The sequence below is a fragment of the Pelophylax lessonae genome (genome assembly GCF_965119305.1).
Source record: "Pelophylax lessonae genome assembly, chromosome: 3".
Lineage (NCBI taxonomy): Eukaryota > Metazoa > Chordata > Amphibia > Anura > Ranidae > Pelophylax > Pelophylax lessonae.
In genome coordinates, this window is record NC_138770.1 from 396,054,611 (window position 1) to 396,069,894 (window position 15,284).

General features: G+C 41.9%; 1 protein-coding gene across 1 annotated transcript in view; it reads right to left on the reverse strand.

The window, feature by feature from the left end:
- The window catches only part of AK9 (adenylate kinase 9), a 135,128-nt gene that overhangs the window by 53,838 nt on the left and 66,006 nt on the right, over window positions 1-15,284 (reverse strand). Inside the window, exons 14-18 of the mRNA XM_082251583.1 lie at window positions 11,850-11,939; window positions 8,783-8,878; window positions 7,627-7,763; window positions 2,573-2,729; window positions 2,343-2,457 (exon numbers count right to left, since the gene is read on the reverse strand). Of these exons, the coding sequence (XP_082107709.1) occupies window positions 2,343-2,457; window positions 2,573-2,729; window positions 7,627-7,763; window positions 8,783-8,878; window positions 11,850-11,939 (595 nt within the window). The remainder of the gene's footprint in view (window positions 1-2,342; window positions 2,458-2,572; window positions 2,730-7,626; window positions 7,764-8,782; window positions 8,879-11,849; window positions 11,940-15,284) is intronic.

A 15,284-nucleotide genomic window follows, 5' to 3' on the forward strand; every position in this document is an offset into this window, starting at 1 on the left:
TTAGATGTTAACCACTTGCCGACCGCCGCACGACTATCTACGTCGGCGGTCAGCCCCTCACAGGCAAACTAACGTAGGGCTACGTTGCTTGCTTGTGAGGGTCTAGGGAGCGAGCGCGCGCCCCCGGAGGCGCGCTCCCGCGTGGTCATGGACCCCCCCCGTGCGTGTGACCAGCGGACCCGATGTCCGCCGGCCACTCGGCGATCGGCGGGGGAGAGGGAGAATGTCAGGCAGCTTGTGTAAACAAGCTGCCTGTCATTCTCCTCGCTGCAAAGACACTGATCACATGGATCTACTATGTAGATCCGTTGATCAGTGTCCTTACAGCTGAAGCCACAGCCAATCACAGTAGAAAGCACGCCCCTAGGGACACACACAGCCCCTCCCTCCCAAATAAAGTTAACCCCTTCACTACCAGTGTATTTTTACAGTAACAGTGCATATATATAGCACTGATTACTGTAGAAATGTCACTGGTAACCCCAAAAGTGTCAAAAATGTCAGTCAAGGGTCCGATCTGTCCGCCGCAATGTCGCAGTACCGCAAAAAAAAATCGCAGATCGCCGCCATTACGCGTTAAAAAAAAAAACAACAAAAATGACAAAAATCTTTCCCTTTGTTAGTAAACGCAATAACTTTTGCGCAAACCAATCAAAATACGCTTTTTGCGATTTTTTTTTACAAAACATAGGTAGCATAAAACAAATTGGCCGAAAATGTTAAAAAATTTTGATTTTTACATTTTTTTGGGGGGGAATTTCATATAAAAAAATGTGAAAAATATTGTTATTTTTGCAAAATTGACGCTCTTTTTTTGTTTATAGCGCGTGATCAAAAAATCGCACAGGTGACCAAATACCACCAAAAGAAAGCTCTATTTGTGGGAAAAAAAGGACGCCAAATTCGTTTAGGTACAGCATCGCACGACCGCGCAATTGTCCGTTAAAGTCACGCAGTGCCGAATCGCAAAATACCCCCTGGTCGGAATGGGGGTAAAATCTTCCGGGGCTTAAGTGGTTAAGGCACAGATTTAAGATGGCAATACACTGAGCAAATTTCAGCTGGCTCCTAATGAACTGGAAGAAAAGTATTCAGTGGTTGGCCTTCATCCAACAACGTAATCAGATGAAGGCACTGTTCGAATATTCTGACAGCTACTGCAAGAGGAGATTTGTTCATCTGTGCTGTTTAGCATGGACGAAGGAGTTTGTTTGAAAGTATGAATTTAAAAAAACTGCGAGTGTATAGCCAGTTTAAGTGTTAACCCAACTCCAGCTTCTGCCTCCCTATGTTTGCTGCATTCTATGCAACAGAATGTATGACCTCATTTTCCTATCAAAGTCATACAGATATTCCCAATGTCTAGGGTCCCATTTTTTGTTTGTAGGAGAAAATAAATTGGGAAAACACATAAACTCTGTGCAGTAAGTGGGGATTGAACCTAGGATCCCAAAGCTACAGGGTTACATTGCTTAGCACCAATCCTATGTTTTTAGTACAAGCTATTTAGATTTTATGTGGTGACAGCATATCTATTCCTAAGATTTTCAGTTGGGTGTTTTTGTTTTTTTTTCTGTAGAAAATGGTGACTGTAGGAAAATGAAATGTATCATTTAACCACTTGCCGAACAGCAGCTGTACATATACTGCGGCAGGTCGGCTCTGTCCCGAGAAACAACGTAACTGTACGTCGCTTCGTGGGGGCGCGCGCATCCATTCACCGAAGGGGAAGCTGATCTTCAGGTTCGGTGGCCGCGATTGCCGCCGGGCACCCGCGATCTCTCCCAGTGGAGACAGAACGGTGGTCTGCCGTTGTAAACATGGCAGACCGCTGTTCTGTCAGCAATGAACACAGGGATCCTGTGTTCTCCTATTTAGGAACACAGGTCCCTGTGTTCATTCCATAAGTCCATCCCCCACACAGTTAGAAATCATCCCCTAGGGACACATTTGACCCTTTGATAGCCCCATGGTGTTAGCCCCTTCCCTGCCTGTGTCATTATTACAGTAACAGTGCATATTTTTAGCACTGATTACTGTAGTAATGTCATTAGGACAGTCTTACAACAACAGGGAACCTCAGACCAAGATAGGAATACTAGGTGGATGGATACACCTGCAGCACCGGGGGGTGCTACATCTGGTGCATTGAGATCAGCAGAAAGTTACCCTGAATGCACCAATTGGACTCTATGAAGTTTTTGCTGTTCTGTATAGAATATTTATGTAACACAACAACACTTAATGCGCCATATACCCCATTACTATTGTATAATTTAAATATTGCATACAATAATATATGCCATATTGTAGCCACGTGATAAAAAAACACACAGCAATACCTTGCTTCCTCCTCTTCCTGTAGTTTCCTTGCCATTTCCTTCTTAAGTCTTTGCAATATATTACTATTTATTTCCTGTTTATTCAACATGTACAGTCTATTTAGCAGACACTTTCCTGGAATACAAGAATATGTCAGTGAACACATGGGAACATGGGAGTACAACTTACAGCAATATCCCAAAAACAATTATTATTTTCTATACGTTTTTTAAGAGTGTATCGCACTTACCGTTATCTGCTGAATTCTTTAAACAAATGACAATATCAGGAAGAAGTCCCTTCTCACTAAGAGGTATCCAATAATTTGGTGAATTTGGGAAATTGTCTAATACCCATCCTCCAACAGGTGGGGCACCAGGAAACCGCTCTTTATTTTCTTCATTGAACTGTATAAAGTATTGACAAAAAAAAAATAATCAAAATAAAAAAAAAATGAACCTTTGCATGCAAATCAGAAATCTGATTTATGTATTAGGTCAGACATGCACTAGCCCTCAACCAATTGCTTGTGAGTCAACATATAGTTGATTTTGCAAGCAATATATTCTTTGTGGTAGCAGCCTACCTGTCTGTGCAATGGATTATAGAATTCCTATAACCATGAGTTCAAGGACTGTCAAAACAATATATTATTTTAAAATAATATTGTCCAATGAAACATATTTATACTAAATGTTGTTTGATCCAGTCTAAGGCTCCTTTCACCCATACGGACTGTTTGTCCATTTTTCATCCATCCGTCGACGGATGAAAAACGGATCAATGCATTCCTATGGAAAACGGATGACAACGGATGATCATCCGTTTTCATCCGCTTCCGTCAGTATCTGTTTTTTTTGAATGGATGAAAGCCCTATTTTTCTTCCGTTAAAAAAAACGGATTGGATGAAAAACGGATGTAAACTGACAAACGGTCTGTTTTTTGCATTGGTAGTGGATGTAAAAAAAACGGATGAAAATCGGATGAAAAATGGATGAACAACTAATGAATACTTCATCCATTTTGATGTGACTGAACTGATGAAATGAACGGTCCGTATGTGTGAAGGGGGCCTAAAGCTAACTATACATTGATTTAAAGTTGTCTGGTTTAGCACGGACAGGCCATATTTCAAGCAGTGTGTACCATCTTTGCTCAATAGAAGTCGGATGTTTGATTGACTTCTGATGAAGGGAAACACTAGAAAGCTTTTCCCAGTCAGAAGCTGCAGATCCCACCGTCAGAATACAATGTCTCAGCAAGGGGGGGTTGCTCGATCCTATTTGTTTGTATGGATGGTGGAACTTGCTGGCTGAATGAAAAAAAAAAACCCTATATGCCAGCTTAAAGCAGTATTAAACAGAAAAAAAAAAAACCATTTGTAATATTGCATCTTACCAATTCATGGATGTAGAGGATTGATACAAACCATTTAGCACTGACAGGGGTGCTTACAATGGTCAGCTTTCATTTTTATTTTAAATGTAAAACCTTTATCCCAAAAGGAATAAAACTGTTTGCTGTAACTGCTTATAAATTGTTAAAGTGTTACTAAACCCAGGACCCTGCATTCACTATATCTGGTCTCCCACAGTACACAGAACATAGAAATTAAATTAATTTTGGCAAATATAAACTGCTAAATACCTTTTCTCATCAGCATCATATAGCAGTCTTGTGATTCCTATGAGTTCCTAGTGAATTTGTAGGAGGAGTTTTCATACTGCCCTGAGCTGTCTTATGAGGTTGCCGGACTCCAGACCCTCTGTCTGGACAGTGCTGATTGGCCCTGTGCTGATCACATGCATTCTCCCAAGAAAAAAAAAAAACTCTCTAGCAATACACACCAAACGGAGACTCCAAAGGCTCTGTCTTATCCGGACATGTTTTGAAGTCAGTGGAAGAAGGGGAATATCTGTGCATACAGGGTCAAACAGCCTTTTTACAAAATGCAGAGGATTAACCTCTTAGGTTCCACAGTTAGTATAACAAGCATGCTTTACTGCATATACAGCCTGATTTTACTGTTGTGGGTTTAGTAACACTTTAACTGGAGTTTGGTTTCAATTTTTTAGTGTACTTAAATCTGCTAGTACACCTAACAATTCCCTCCCAGAAGACTGACAATGCTGTTATCCAAAAGGTGTCTCTGTTGCTCCTTCATCCAGAGTGGAGGCACTCTAAGGGCTCATGTACACAGGGCAGTTGAAAACCACTTCTGACAACTGGAAACTGAGAGCTGGAAACTGACAACTGGAAACCGACAGTGAAAAACGTCAGTTTTATAGCTTTTACATACGGAGTTTATGTGAGTTTAGCAGTGGTTATGAGCATTTAAGGTTAGAAGAGTTTTTTTTTAAAGATAACCTCAGGAGACCCTCCCAAATGCCTTCAATGCATGAAAACCAAGTACATTTTTAACTATGGGGCGGAGTCTCCGACGTCAAACGTCACTTCCGGTTGTCGGCCGTGGAACGCGGAAGCTTCCCGGCGCGCACGATTCTTCTGATCCTGATCTACTGAACGAGTGAGTTTACTACGCCGCTATTGTATGACTGCATGATTCAATCATTCCCCATGGGGCATTCTTCTTTTCATGTGAGCATTCAGGGCATCCGCCGCTGACCTTTTGACTGCTCGCCTATTACGAAGAGGAATCTCCCCATATACCAGCATACAGGTTGTACGAACTTTCAAACGCCACCCAGTGGCCACTCGTGGAATTTCACCCATCCACTTTTTTTCACCAATGTTTACACACATGTATGTGGCACATTTAGGCCTCTTGCACACTGCAGCTTAAAAATGCTCAGTACAGCGTTTTTTTTTTCTGAGCTAAAATAGAGCCCATTCATTCTTAATGTGCCTATGCACACAGCCGCGTAAATGAGCGCCGCGTTTTCTTCAGTAAGAACAAAATAGAAAAATCTGCATTTTTGGTCAGTAATTTGCGCCTGATGCGCGCAAAAACGCGCAAAAACGCGCACAAACGCGCGAATGCGCTAAAATGACCCAAAATGTCAATTGAATATCCAGAACGCTAGAATAAATTTGCGCGCAATTACGCGCATTTGCGCGCATTTACGCAAATTCGCGCGAGCGCGTAAGTGCGAAAATGCGCGCAAATGCGCGAAAATGCGCGCATTACAATTACGCCAGAAAACGTAGATGCTCTAACAGGAGTATCGTGTGTAAGGTGCCTTATAGTTTATTTGAAAACTATTCACATACCTGTGGTTGTGGGTATTCTGTCACGTTATCAGTTCACTTTATTTCTTGTATTTATTGGTTGATTTGAATAAATCTTTGTTCCCAATTTTTATTTACAATTTATTTTATTTTTATTTTTTTCCATTTATGATATCGCACTATTTGTGGGTCACTCTACCATTATACCCCCTTTCACGTCACTAGGGGCACTATATATGGTTGCTTTTATTTTATAGGTAGCGCCATCACCAATCTTCACATTCTTTTTAACACATTTTTAACTATAACAGCCATTCTATGAGAGAAGAGAGAGCAACAGCAGAGAGAGCAGTGAGAGAGCAGCTCCTGATGTTGCTGTTGCTGAGACTCTGAAAACATAGAAAATGCGGGGCGGCACAGTGGTGTAGTGGTTAGCACTTTCATCTAGCAGCAAGAGGGTCGCTGGTTCAAATCCCAACCACGACACTACCTGCCTGGAGTTTGCATGTTCTCCCTGTGCCTGCGTGGGTTTCCTCTGGGTACTCCGGTTTCCTCCCACACTCCAAAAACATGCTGGTAGGTTAATTGGATCCTGTATAAATACATGTATACATACTGTGTATGCATGTGAGTTAGGGACCTTAGATTGTAAGCTCTTTGAGGGCAGGGACTGATGTGAATGTGCAATGTATATGTAAAGCGCTGCTTAAATTGACAACGCTATATAAGTACCTGAAATAAATAAATAAAAATGCGTAACAGGACCAGAGTTCATCGCTACTGGACTCCATTGATACAGGCAACAGCATATGGTGAAATTTGTGTTTTTTTTCAACATTTTTATATGTTCAAAAATTATCAGAATTTTTTTTTGCTTATAAACGCAAACATGCATTTTACCACATTTACAAGCATTTGGCGTTTGAAATCGTATAGGAGCTGCTTCGGTTAGGGAAGGTTTAATCTCCCTCCGCCTACCTCTCCTGAACGTGGAAGAATCGCGTTCAGGAAAGGAACATTTTGACCGCCAGCGGTCAAAGTAGGCTATAGGCATATGAAGCCTAATACAGGAGGCGTGTTACTGGTTAGATCACCATGTAAAAACAAAGGGAAAAAAGCCTAAAATATAAAACTAATACAGCCCTCACATCTCATAATTGGTAAACTGTAATATATTACATGTTTGGTTTGGAGTTTTATAACGCTTTAGGTCTGACAGGCTGATAAAGGTCTAGAATAAGTGTGGGACTCTACTATACAGAACAGTACATACAAATAGACTTTTATATGGATTTAACAGAGGAAATGCACCTAGTCATTTTAAATGACAAGAGCACTACATAAAAAGGAATTACCGTGTTTAAAAGTGCCAAAATCGAATTCATTTGTAAAAGGTCACAATATGTGACAAAGTACCAATTAGATATAACAACAGCTGTAGCAACAAGGAATATGAAACACAGGCATTGGTTTTGAGGTATAAAAATTGAGAAAAGCTAAAAACCTTTGGTTTACCTTTTTTTTGTTTAACTTTTCATGTAATAAATTTGTTTTCAACATACATTAAAAAAGAACACCTGGGGTTGATATACTAAAGGCAAATAGGCTGTTCTCTTTGCAAGGGCTTTTTCCCCAGAGCTTAGTTAGAAATTTCACTTTGCAAAGAATAACCAATCACATACAAAAAAAAACGAAAAAAAAAAAAACAGCATTTTGCATTCACATGATTGGATCATGAAAGTCAGCAGAGCTGTAACTCATTTGTTAAGTTCTGGGGGGGGGGGGGAATTCCCTTTTAAAGCCAAACTCACCTTGCAAAGTGAACAGCCTACCCACTGTTCGGCCGGCTTTTGTCGAAGGGGCATGACCAAATGAGGTCAGCCAACTGCCTCCTGATTAATGCTCTCAGCCAATGGCCAAGAGTGCTGACCGGAGTGTTATAGTGTGTGGGGGGGGGGGGGGTCATCCACCTATCAGAACACAATAGAAAAGCGGGGGGTAATCGCTGTACTAACATTGGATTGTTAGTACAGCGGCTCTGACCTGAGCTGTCAGTTGAAAAAAAAAAAAAATTTGCAGTGTGTACTAGACTTTAGAGGAGCTATTACTCATACCTCTGTGATGGCTTTCTCCAGGGTACTGACATAAACATCTGGACTTAATATCACTGGAGTCTCCTGTGCAATTCTCATTGCTTCCTCAACCATTTGTTGCACTTCTGGATGATCAGCAGTCACCTCTTCTACTTTGTCTGTAATATAAATACATACTATGACACACATACACACACACATATATTTGGCCGCTTGATATGAATATTGTTGAGTAAACAGGACCTTCAAAATTAAAATCATGCCTATTAAACCTACTGGGAACAAGAAGGTTCCTTGTTACACCTTAGTTCCTAATTATATAGGCCAGGGTTCTCTAAACTTTCTAAAAAAAGGTCAAGGATTACTGTCTTCAAGCTTTTAGGGGGACCGGAGTGTGACCAGTGAAAGTAGAAAATGTCCTACCATTAGAGGGAATAAACAATGCCCCATCTTTGATATTTGGGGGAGGAATAGTGCCCCATCTATAGGTGTCAGTGGAAGGAATAGTGCATCATAATTGGTGTCAGTGGGAGGAATCATATCCCATTATTGGTGTCAGTGGGAGGAATAGTGCACCATCATTGGTGTCAGTGGGAGGAATAGTGCCCCATCATTGGTGTCAGTGGGAGGAATAGTGCCCCATCATTGGTGTCGGTGGGAGGACTCATACCCCATCATTGGTGTCAGTGGGAGGAATCATATCCCATTATTGGTGTCAGTGGGAGGAATAGTGCACCATCATTGGTGTCAGTGGGAGGAATAATGCCCCATCATTGGTGTCAGTGGGAGGAATAGTGCCCCATCATTGGTGTCGGTGGGAGGAATCATACCCCATCATTGGTGTCAGTGGGAGGAATAGTGCCCCATCATTGGTGTCAGTGGGAGGAATCATACCCCATCATTGGTGTCAGTGGGAGGAATAGTGCCCCATCATTGGTGTCAGTGGGAGGAATCATACCCCATTGTTGGTGTCAGTGAAAGGAATAGTGCCTCATTCTTGGTTTCAGTGGGAAAAATAGTGCCCTAAGGGCTGGATAAAGGCAAGCAAAAAGCCACATCTGGCCCTGGGTTACAGTTTGGAAAACAGTGCATAAGGCAATTGCACCGTCAATTATGCAGTATTATTTCATAAATATTGAATGGTAATTTTTAATTGTAACTGAAATTACTAATTTACCATCTTGGTGAATTATATTTTGCTCCTCTGCATTCTTTATTATTTCCTGCTTTTGGGCTGAGTCATCTTCGGTTGTACCAGATTCCTCTAAGTTTTCTGTTTGCAAGACATAGTATTATTAATGTTACATTTTAGCCAGATAAGGACCCATCAATTTTGCATTGGACAGCCAGTTGCCAAACTTTACATTTTTTACTTAAAAACATTCCAGTTATCATTTACACATATTTACACTTTAGAGCAGGGATCCTCAAACTGCGGCCCTCCAACTGTTGCAGAACTACACATCCCAAGAGGCATTGTAAAGCTCTGACATTCACAGACATGACTAGGCATGATGGGAATTGTAGTTCCTGAACAACTGGAGGGCTATAGTTTGAAGATCCCTATTATAGAGATCCACTACCATAGAAGGCAGCTGTCATAAACATAATATGGGCACAGGCACTAGCGTATATTAGACAAATGGTTAATAATAAAGAACATGAAATAATATCTGCATATGTGTTTTTCATCTTGTAAAGAGCAAATCCACAAATTCAACAAGTAAAAAAACATTCAGAGAGCTACTAATACTATTTAGGACACGCTCCGGTTACCTTAAGGGGTTGTTCACATTTGTCCGCACACAAACCATAGAGGTTTTTCTGCAGACAGGAGTCTGTTTTGGACTGCAAAGCCATGCGGCAGGGGGTGGTGCTATGCGCAATTTATTGCATCACACAGGTTTTTTTTTTTTTTAAACTTTATGTTAAGTGCACAAAGTGACACTTTATTTTTTTCACCACACAGCAGCGCGGTGTGCTGCGCCTGCTGTGCGGTGACATACCGGCCACCCAGAAAAGTGTGATGTTATGCAAACACAGCTCTGGAACTCTGAGAAACACTGCACAATGGTGTGAACATGACACATAAAAAAACTATTGTTTGGAGTCAGTATTGAGTATTCCAGTATCACAAGCAACTGTCTTGGAAGATCGCAGGATTACAGACAAAAGGGAGTACAGCAATGCCTAGATGAGAAATGAAATGACCCTGTACGTAGCCTGTATTTCATGTGTGCATCTCAAGATTTAGGCTGCCTTCCCAAGGGCGATTAGGCATGAAGCAAATCCCAGTGGCAAAAAATCCACTGATTACTGCACTTTATGTGAATCCAGCCACGATCACCACAGATAATCACTGGCTGTGCAATCAGGCACCAATAGCTGCGGCTGCTGTCATTACAGTACAGGCTTTGAGGCACAGCTGTCAATTCCAGCCACAGAAATCAGTAAAATCATGCCTCTGGGATTCACTGTGGCTAAACACCTGTGTGAATGCAGCCTTATTGTTCAATTTTCTAGGGAATGTATCTTTGTTGGAAAGAACAGTAAAGCGTGTCTGCGCTTGGAAAATATTCAAAAACAGTACAGTACAGTACATAAATAGTAATAGCAGCCAGCAAAAAAGTTAATTTGATCTTGAACTACAATAACATAAAACATCGAAGGACAGCTAAAAATGTATGATAACGAGTCCATAAATATTGTAATACAATGGCAATTCAAATAAAGGTGAAACAATGGATTCATATAAAGGTGAAACAGAGGAGCCCAGCACCAGCTTTAGATGTGATGGAAGACAGCACTCGGCACCCAGGTGTGTGGTTTTGAGAAAGCATGTTGATAGTGTGAAACGCGTTAACCTTTCCTTTCTCCCCTGCTTGTAGCTCATCTATATATGTTTTTATGGACATTTAAATAAAAAGTTTTGCATCTTCTATGGGAGTGCGGCCATCCAAGTTTTCTATGCATCTGATGTCCAGAGATCATGCAGGTTGCCAACTCACCTGTGAGCAGCGGGGAGTACTTTGTTTAAAGCGGAGTTCCGGCCCCAACATTTTTTTTCCGATAAAAATACCCCCAGGACAGTTAGGGCTAGTGCATTTCAGCAATGATAGCCTCTGAACTGTCCCTGGGTTCACTTTCCTTTTAGAAGAAATACTTTGAAAATGTCTTGTCCAGCGCTGCCATCTCAGGTGTGGGCAGCTGAAGCCAGAGCGTCCTCCTTGGTGTCCTCTTCGGCGACGTCGGATTCCCAGAATGCCCTGCACTGGCCCAGCTCGTCACTTCCGGTGTAGGCGCATCATTCCCTGCTAAACAGCTTGTGGGCATGCCCAGAAGCTGTTTAGCAGGGAATGACGTGCCTGCACCAGAAGTGACGAGCAGGGCCGGTGCAGGCGCATTGACTCCTGGGACCGATGATGTTCAGCTCCCAGGAGTCAATGCAAGCAGGAAGAGACAGCGCGGGCCGCGGCCGCAGAGGGAGGAAGTGGAAGGAAGGTAAGTATATTTTCTCCAAAAACAAGGTAAGTAAAGCAAAAAAAAAAAATTGTGATTATCCAATTCTTTTTCAGGTTACTTAGAGCAAGCGGATGTAAAATTTTCATTTTGAGGTGGGAACTCCACTTTAAGCCAAGCCACGTACCAGATATCAGAGACCCTCAAACTATAGAGTGGTCATAAACGCTCAAAATACTGTATATAGTATGAAAATCTCCCAATCACTCTGTTACCCATATTCCAGGACTCAATTAGTCATCAAATGGCCAACAGGTATATAATGAACATATCCTCGTAAAAATAGAGAAGCCTCCATAGCGTAAAAAGTTTGATAAAACCAAGGTTTATTAAAGTTTTAGCGCTTGATTAAAACCAAAAAGATGGCTGCGGCATCCAGTGTGCTGACGTCAAACGTTGTAGGTCCACACCTTACGCGTTTCATTACAAACTGACGTCATCAGAGCTTGCATTCCAAATGCCAGAAGTAGCAGAAACACTCCCAGTTCTTCTGAAGTCTCTTCAGGCCCCACCCACATATGCAGAGATTGGGAGATCTGTACTGTATACTATATCTTTTGAGCGTTTATGGCCACTCCATAATTTGAGGGTCTCTAATATCTGGTAAGCGGCTTGGCTTGAACACTCGGGGTATAAAGTGCGGTTTTCCATCACATCTAAAACTAATGTATCTTTGTTGACAAATGTATCAAAAAATCTTGTTTATGCTTTTACAGATCACTTACCTTTTATACTGTGCTCTTCATCTGTCTGAGCTGAGGAAATATCATCTGCTCCTACTTCTATGTCTGTGTCTTTGTCAACCTCTGCCATTGCTATGATAGGAGTCATTAAATATAAAGTGTTATTTTATTAGTAGCAGCAGAATGTCGTACCATGTTAGCCACTGGCTACTTCAATTGCCTGACAAATAAATTCATAGTGGTGTTATAGCTTTTTGAAGGCCTGGTTTGTAAATTGTACTACGCAAGCCGGATTATGGTTACCACTTAAGTACCGCCCACCGTATACTGCAGCAGGGTGGCCCTTATGCGCAAAATCACGTACATACATGTGATTTTGCGTTAAGGCTCTAGGGGGCATGCGCCCCTTCCTGGAGCCATGCTCCCGCTGTGATTAGATACAGCAGGAGCCATTCTGCAGGACTGGCGGCCGCGATCGCCACCGGCCTCCCGCTATTGTCCTGGAGACTGACAGAACAGCCGTCTGTCTATGTAAACAAGGCAGACGGCTGATTTGTCACAGAGGCAGAGGGAGATCTTGTGTTTCAGCTAAGTTAAAACACAGATCTTTCTTTTCCTCTAGCACATCCATTCCCCACACAGTTAGAAATCACTCCTTAGGAACACACTTAACCCCTTGATCACCCCCAGTGTTAACCCCTTCTCTGCCAGTGTAATTTATCCAGTAACAGTGCATTATTTAGCACTGATCACTGTATTGGCGTCACTGGTCCCCAAAAAGTGTCACTTAGTTCCAGATTTGCCTGCCGCAATGTCGCAGTCCCGCTAAAAAATCACTGATCGCCGGCATTACTAGTAAAAACAATAACAAAAATAAAAAGTCCATAAATCTATCCCATAATTTGTAAACGCTATAACTTTTGCGCAAACCAATTAATATACGCTTTTTGGGATTTTTTTTTACCAAAAATATGTAGCAGAATACAAATTGGCCTAAACTGATAAAGAAATTTGATTTTTTATATTTTTTTTATTGGGAATGTTTTATAGCAGAAAGTAAAACATGTTTTTTTTTTTTTTTTTCAAAATCGTCTGTCTTTTTTTGTTTAACTTCTTCAGATCCGCGCTATAGCCGAAGTACGGCTACAGTGCGGACTCGAATTTCCGGGAGGCCGTCTTTATACGGCCTCCCAGAAACAGGCTCCCCGAGCGCTCCCGCTCCCGCGCATCAGGGAAAATCTGTGTTGGCCGTGTCCCTTGGACACAGCCAATCACAGATCATGGTAAATGGCCAATCACAGCGGCTATTTACCACGTGATCGGGCTGTGCAATGAGAGATGATCTCATATGTAAACATATGAGATCATCTCTCATCGCCAGCTCTCTTCCTCACACGGAGACTGCAGTGTGAGGAAGGAGCAGAGCCCGAACACCGGTAAGAGAACACACAGGAATGTAATCAGGGCACTGATCACCAGTGCCCTGATTACAGAAGAGGGGAAATAATGCCACAACTGCCCACAGTGCCCGCCATCAGTGCCCCCCATCAGTGCCCACAGTCAGTGCCCATAGTGCTGCCAGTCAGTGCCCATCAGTGCCTGCTCATCTAGGCACTGATGGGCACTGACTAGCAGCACTATGGGCACTGAGTGTGGGCACTGATGGTGCTGCCCATCAGTGCTGATCAGTGCCACCCGTCAGTATCCATCAGTGCCACCCATCAGTGTCACCCATCAGTGCCGCCTCTCAGTACCCATCAGTGCCGTCTCTCAGTGCCCATCAGTGCCGTCCGTCAGTGCCGCCTCTCAGTGCCCAGCAGTGCCACCTCTCAGTGCCCAGCAGTGCCACCTCTCAGTGCCCAGCAGTGCCGCCTATCAGTGCTCATCAGTGCCGCCTATCAGTGCGCATCAGTGCCGCCTATCAGTGCTCATCAGTGCGGCATATTAGTACCTCCTCATCAGTGCCACCTCATCAGTACCCATAAGTGCCACCTCATCAGTGCCCATAAGTGCCACCTCATCAGTGCCCATCAGTACAGCCTATCAGTGCCCATCAGTGCCGCCTCATCAGTGCACATCAGTGAAGGAGAAAAATTTATTTATTTTCAAAATGTACTCACAGAAAATAAGAAAAACTTTTTTTTTTTCAAAATTTTCTGTCAATTTTCTTTTTTTTTTGTAAGAAATAAAAAAGCCAGAGGTGAATAAATACCACCAAAAGAAAGCTCTATTTGTGTGAAAAAAATGATAAAAATTTCATATGGGTACAGAGTAGCATGACCGCGCAATTGTCATTCAAAGTGTGAGAGCGCTGAAAGCTGAAAATTGGCCTGGATAGGAAGGGGGTGTAAGTGCCCAGTAGGCAAGTGGTTAAAAAAAAAAACTGCAGAGGTGATCAAATACCACCAAAAAAAATCTCTATTTGTGGGGGAAAATGGACATTAATTTTATTTGGGTACAGTGTCGCACCACCGCGCAATTGTAAGTTAAACAACGCAGTGCTGTATCGCAAAAAACGGCCTGGTCATTAAGTAAATCCTTCCGGGGCTGAAGTGGTTAAATGACGTAGTGATTGTAAAGAAAGAACAAATACTGGCTGTAGTCTAGACTTTCTTTAATAATTCTAGCTGGAGGAAATACATTACAACCAGGGCCATATTTTATTATTACCTAAAGTGTATCTGTTGCACACAAAATATTAACAGCCTTTTTTTTGGACTAAACCAATATTCATCACCTGGCGATTTCACCAGAATTAGCTAGAATGTGGGCTTTTTCCAAAGCAATCTTGCCTCGTGCTCCATTTAAATAGGTCCTTTCAAGTTGATTGGCTACATACTTATATACTGTACTTTTGTAGGGTTCTTAAAAATAGCCATGAAATAATCTCTTGCTGTTTGCAGCGGGTGGCTTAATAAAGAAAGTATGATTGATGAGTCACCCTGCACAACACAATAGTCAGGGAATATAAGCATAGGAGTTTCTGAATTTATAAATCTAGACTTTTTAGTATATCAGTATATTCAGTATATTAGAATATTTCTCCCAATTAGTAAATGCTTTTTTTTTATAATGACAACTAAGTGGCTTGATTTTTAATTATTTAAATTAAAGGATCATTGTCACAAAAACTATACTGAAACCGTGTGTAGTAAATACAGGTATATGTAATGATGGTAATAAAGTAACACTAAAATATATTCTTATACTTAATGGCCCTGTTATCTCTTTTTGATGAAATCGTTTCTTGCTGTGTTTTTCGCCTTCTGCATAACGTCTTCCATGATCTCTCAAACCTCTCATTTTCATCCTTATTTCTGTTTGTTTAAAAAAAGGGTCTTCAAACTGCGGCCTGGGGGCAGATGTGGCCCTTTGGTTGCCTTTATCTAGCCCTTAGGGCACTATTCATTCCACCAATATGATACACTATTCTGCCCTCTGACACCAAAAATGGGGCATAATTCTTGCCACTGACAT